We start from the raw sequence: 5,681 nt of genomic DNA on the forward strand, positions 1-5,681 counted from the left end.
CCACCCACCCTTCCCTCTCTTACACAAACTCAAGAAGAAGAAGAAAAAAAAAAAAGTGAATTATGTTGATGCGACGACTCCTTTCACCACCGGTTCTCTGTTCAGGTACGTGGCCCAGTAGACGAGGTTGAAGGTGCCGAAGAGGACGGGGAACACTATCCGCGACATCTTGTCGATCTTGCTGACGCTGTTGTAGGTCTTCTTGGGGTCCGCCATTTTGCTCTCGGAGGCCCGCAGCTGCACCGACGTCGTGTTGGAGATGGTGGAGATGGACACGTCCTTGGTGAGGTTGGGGGTGTAGTTGACGCCTGCCGAGCAGACGTTGTTCGGCTTCTTGGACAGCACCATCGGGTCTCGTTTCTACGGCGGGACGGAGAGCAACAGACTCTGGATTAGCTTTCTCGGCTATCGGCTACACAACACATCGTCTTTGAATCTGCCGTGGGTGATTAGTGGTTCTGACGAAGAGGAGCAATTCTTGCAAAAAAAAAGGGAACTGCTGTGTAATTAAATTTGGACTTACTGCAGCTGCAAAACCAATCAGTTTTCTTGGGGTATCTCTGGTAATATGAGTTGTTTTTGGCTAAAACAACAGATTACAACCATTATTTCAGTGACAGCTCTGGAAAGTCGCCGCGGTTACGACCGATAACAACCCCGAGCCGCCGCAGGCTACCTTGGGGTGCTGCGCTTCCAGGGCCTTCTTGCCGTCCCAGGCCCAGCTCCTCTTAGTGAAGTAGTTCACCGTGGCGAACTCGATGAGGGCGGAAAAGACGAAAGCGTAGCAGACGGCGATGAACCAGTCCATGGCTGTGGCGTAGGCCACCTTGGGAAGCGAGTTCCTGGCGCTGATGCTGAGCGTGGTCATAGTCAGCACGGTGGTCACACCTAGGAGAAAACGCAAGGACGCGATGAGTTTTAATGAGTTTCGACAAACTAAACTGGAAGAAGCAATCGTCCACCAATCACTTAAGGGTATATTACCGATACCAAAGTTGGTATTTGATCGAATAGAAATTCTGTCAATATCTGCCTACAAATATTGCTTAAAATTTCTTCTGGGTTATAAAATGCTATTAATAAGTAGCCATGAAGACATATTCAGATTTACCATATTGATAAAACACTCTGTTTTCCTTTTGGTGCCTTAAAAGCATACTTGCCAAAAGTCCCGCATTTGGCCCTCACACGCCACACTTTGTATTTCTCACGCAAAAAAAACACACGCACACTGCCTTTTTGTCACTTTAACGCTACATTTAGCGAGTTTTCAGATGCCTCTAGCATTTTTTTAAAAGCGACTAGCGACAAATCTCATGACTCTCATGAAAGCACTTATTCTGCATCGTACCGTAAGCCCCGCCCACTGACAGCTGTCAATCTCCCAGCAGAGAACAGAGAGCTAAAGATGGCAAAAACAAATGTTGGCAAGTATGTAAAAGGATGACTGTATTTCCTTGGTATCAGATTGATACCATATATTGGAGTATCGTACATCATTTTAAAGTAGGCGTCTTAACCGTCCCGTGGCCTTCGGGTCAAACTGACCCAAAGTTACAAGGGCTTCTCGGCCTCTCTTTGGCTCTGTCTCTGTTTTGAGGGCTTCAGGTGGGTTAAGAACCCCTAAACACTAAGATGGGTAACAAAGAAACATAAAGGAAGTTGGCGAGCAGCGTTTGCAACGGGTTCTCAAAACGCAGACGACATTGTGACTGGCTACCGAGGTGGGAACGTGGGTTCAAAGCACGGCCTAGAACGCAGTTTTGCACCCAAAACACGTCGCTGACCGGTCTCCAGCCGTTCCCGTCCCGGCCAGCTCGACTCACCGAACACGGTCCTCGCGGGGACCGACTCGCGGTTCAGCCAGAAGGACACCTGGGAGAGGATCACGGTCATGAAGCACGGCATGTACGTCTGGATGACAAAGTAGCCGATCTTCCTCTTCAGGTAGAAGTGGGCCATCATTACCGTGTACTGTCCTGGGGGGGGGGGCACAAAGAGAGGGAGAAAGGGGGATGGATCGTCAAGAGCTGACATCAAACAGTGAAGTCGTACTTCATCAGGCAGGTTGTGCTAAATCTTGATTTAATTAAGATTACGACCTTTTCCATCCCTTTATAGGTATTTTAGGTGGTGTTAATACATGACCAAGTGACTTTAATAAAGAATTAATGGGTTTTTTTCTGAATAATATGTGGTTTTCATGGTCAATATGGCTGCAAAATACTGTGTTCATAGTTAAACACCTATTGCAATGCAGCGTTTTGGGATTGCACCATTTTTGTATTGTGATATTCTTTTTCTTGGTTACCCAAAGAGAAGGTTTTTATGCACAACAGAGCTCTTATCGCACAAATGTAGGCGATATAAAGTATTTTGGGTGTGCAAATATCCACATTTATCTGTATTTTTCTGGTAATTTAGCCATTTTCTTCAATGGAACTGAGATGCTGGGATTCCTGTTCCTGTTATTTAGGTGATACAGGCAACGGTTGGGGAGGAACGGTGAAAAATAATAAATGGAGTGGGGATAAAGAGGACGTTTCCCCATTCAGTAACGGCTGAATTAAACTGGCTTTAAATCCACGATTAAAGTGAAAAACGAGCGCGAGGAAAGTTAATTACTGCGAGGTTTAACGTCCGAGGTGAGTTCAGGGGACGGCAAAAAGCGCGGGAGAGCTCAAAACGGAGTGGGGCGCGATCTTAAAAAAAATAAAAATAAAAGAAATCCCCTTGCTGTTTATCACTGCGGATGCTGGGTTACTATAAAAAATAAAATAAATAAAAAATAACACACACACAGAGTGACATGCGAGGCTTTCTCCAGGCAAAATCCGATTTTTGAACCTCCCTAATCCCTGGCTACAATCTGCATCCTGCCCTCAGTGAGAGGAGGAGGAGGAGGGAGCGAAAGGGGGGGAGGGGTGGGAGAGGCGGGGGTGAAAAGAGGATTCCTGTCCTGGGATCCTCCGTGAAGCTCCGCCCACTCCACACACACACACACACACACTTAAACCATGATTTCCAACTGTTGATGCACACACTCGGAGCAACGCAGAGGGAGGACACTACCGCTGATCTCTGCTGGCATGGAGGGGGGAAGTAGCTGGGAGGGTCGTCCCTAAAGTTTTCCGTTGGTGACATTCAGAAGATTTTCGGGAATAATGATCAACCAAAGGAAAAAGAAGGCGTTTTTGGAATTGTACCGCAGGGATCAGTTGACAGCTGGCTGAAAGTCGGGTTGTTGGGGTATTTTCTTAATTTTTGCAAAAATTCCTAGGTCGGGACACCCCCCGGGATCGCCGCCTGGGTCCTCCGATGCCCCGGTGACCATCGCGCCGTGACCCGGATCCATCCCAGCCAACCCGCGGACCCCCGCTCTGGATGCATGGAGCCCTACAGGACCAGGGCCCGAGGCTTGAGGAGGAACATGTTCCGCTGGTGGATCCTGTTGCTTTTTCCCAACGTTCGAGGGGAACTTCCGTTTCTGCCGGGGAACAACGCTGCTATGCTGGTCAACTGGTGAGTTCAAAACCAAATTTTGCACAAAACCTCTCCAGAACTATTATCTTTTTTCCAGGTTACGCCATTATTTAAGGACTGGCATTGCTATCTGAAGCAGGACAAACTGTGTCCTTAAAGATGTCAGCTATTTAAGGTAAAGGTAATTGACTTATCTCGTCTTTCATGTCCTCAAATACGCGTATTGTCTAAAATTAGATGTGCTACTTAAAGGCCAATACAACTGGCCCACGATCAAATACACAAAGTTTCATCCCCTATGCTTCTTATCGTCCATTGATAAAGGACGGTCTAAAGTTAAGGCGATTTGAGGTTTAAGAAAACAGTTTGAATGATTGTTTAGAAAACGGAAGAAGTCTTAAGATGACAGAGTTGAAGTGGGTCAAATTTGGACCAAGAAAACGGGCAGAGTTGTCTTCTGTTTTTCCAGGAGCCAGGATGGGACCGTTAAGACCTCACGAAAGTCCAGAGTTCATTGGACTTCTTTCAGTCGAGGAGAGCATTAGGCATGAGCGTTTCTAAAGGAAGTGAAGTCTGACTTAAACGCCGCCAACGATCGTTACGATCCCCCGCTTAGAGCATGGAAGTAAAAATTGACTGACAAAAAAAAAACTACCGGACTGAGACTTGGGAGCTCAAAACCCATCGGCTGATTCGGATGGGTCCCCAAGGCAGAATCACCATCTCCTTTCCAGACATTGTGTGGCGTTTTTTTTTGGCTGTCACATCGGCAGACGGCGGTTCGATAACTACAAACTAACAGCGTCAGCCGAAGAAACGAATACGCTCTGGATCCACCAGGACAACACTGACAAATGTCAAGATTTAAAAAAAAAAAACATCTCACTGAGCTGGGGCTGTTGAAGACTGGTTCGGGATTGAAAATTGGGAGAAAACGGACAAACTTTCAGTTGCATTTTGCCTCATTTTGAAAATCCTGGCCCATTTTCGTGTACAAAATTGTATTCTAGAGTGTGGACATTATTTAGTTGCTCACATCACCCCGTTTTCTACCCACCTTGGCAGCCATGTTTATGATTTAATCTACTGGAGTACACTTTTTAAATGAAGGTAGTTTTGTTCCATTGCCGTAGTTTTTAGACCTGGACATTTGGAGTCTGTAATGGGACAGCTTATGTGCAGGTGTCAAAATACAGACTACCACTCAGGGATTTTAAAGAAACTAAATTGAGAAGGGTTTGAAATGGATTCGAGACGTTCAAGACACCCGAAACAAATTGAGAAAAATTCGTTGCACAAAACGCTAAAAATTAAAGTGACAAGAACAGTCGGCGCCTGTCACTCAGTCGGGGGGAACTGAGATCGTTTCCAGACATTTTGGAGACGAACGCCGACCAGTCGCCAACAGCTGCAGCCCGGTGAGATTCTGACTTTCGGGGTGTAATGTTTGCGCACCTCCAAAGGCCCATTTTTTGGACAACTCAGGAAGTTTGTAGACGAGCAGGATTGAAACAATGACTAAACGGCTTTGTGACATTCGTCGGACTGATGGTTGCAATTCAAGATGTTTTGAAACAAGTGAGTTTTTCAGATTGCTGAAAGCCTTTCAGGGACACTTTGCTGTAGATTTTGTAAGGCCGTTTTGAATACGACAGCCCTGCTGCCGGCGGGCACGGCAAGAGACCCCAGTCTGAAATGAAACAGTCCTCCAGATGTTTCCAAAGCAACCTGGTCAATCATCCATCCATCCTCTTCCGCTTATCCGGGGTCGGGTCGCAGGGGTAGCAGCCTAAGCAGGGAGACCCAGACTTCCCTCTCCCCAGCCACTTGGGCCAGCTCCTCCGGGGGAATCCCAAGGCGTTCCCAGGCCAGCCAAGAAACATAGTCCCTCCAGCGTGTCCTTGGTCTTCCTCTGGGCCTCCTCCCGGCGGGACGTCACCAGGGAGACGTCCTAACCAGATGCCCTGGTCAACCAACCAATGTCAAACCAATCAGCAGTATGGGTGGCTTCATCAGCCAGCTGTAGTCCTTCAATCAGTGAACTTAGCAGCCTTTCAGCTACGGCGGCCAAAGGAAAAAAAAAAAAATCCCAAGGGAAATCCGGGCTTTTAATAACATCTCTACTAGAAACTAACGGGAAGTCGACAGTTCCGCTTTACATAAGAGTATTAAACAGATGCCTTTCAGCCTCCCCCCCC

General features: G+C 47.1%; 2 protein-coding genes across 3 annotated transcripts in view; one reads left to right on the forward strand and one right to left on the reverse strand.

Annotated features, from left to right (window-relative positions):
* Positions 1-16: 16 nt before the first annotated feature.
* Positions 17-5,681, reverse strand: part of LOC108249475 (gamma-aminobutyric acid receptor subunit alpha-5) — a gene marked incomplete at its 5' end in the record, with an annotated part of 19,006 nt that continues 13,341 nt past the window's right edge. Inside the window, 3 exon segments of the mRNA XM_017438884.2 lie at positions 17-360; positions 677-888; positions 1,827-1,979. Of these exon segments, the coding sequence (XP_017294373.2) occupies positions 61-360; positions 677-888; positions 1,827-1,979 (665 nt within the window).
* The window catches only part of LOC108249474 (gamma-aminobutyric acid receptor subunit beta-3), a 64,260-nt gene continuing 61,852 nt past the window's right edge, over positions 3,274-5,681 (forward strand). For both annotated transcript variants that reach the window (XM_017438879.3, XM_017438880.3), the window contains exon 1: positions 3,274-3,522. In XM_017438879.3, the coding sequence (XP_017294368.1) occupies positions 3,389-3,522 (134 nt within the window). In that variant the 5' untranslated portion in view covers positions 3,274-3,388. The remainder of the gene's footprint in view (positions 3,523-5,681) is intronic.

Source organism: Kryptolebias marmoratus, linkage group LG23 (genome assembly GCF_001649575.2).
Source record: "Kryptolebias marmoratus isolate JLee-2015 linkage group LG23, ASM164957v2, whole genome shotgun sequence".
Classification (NCBI taxonomy): Eukaryota; Metazoa; Chordata; class Actinopteri; order Cyprinodontiformes; family Rivulidae; genus Kryptolebias; species Kryptolebias marmoratus.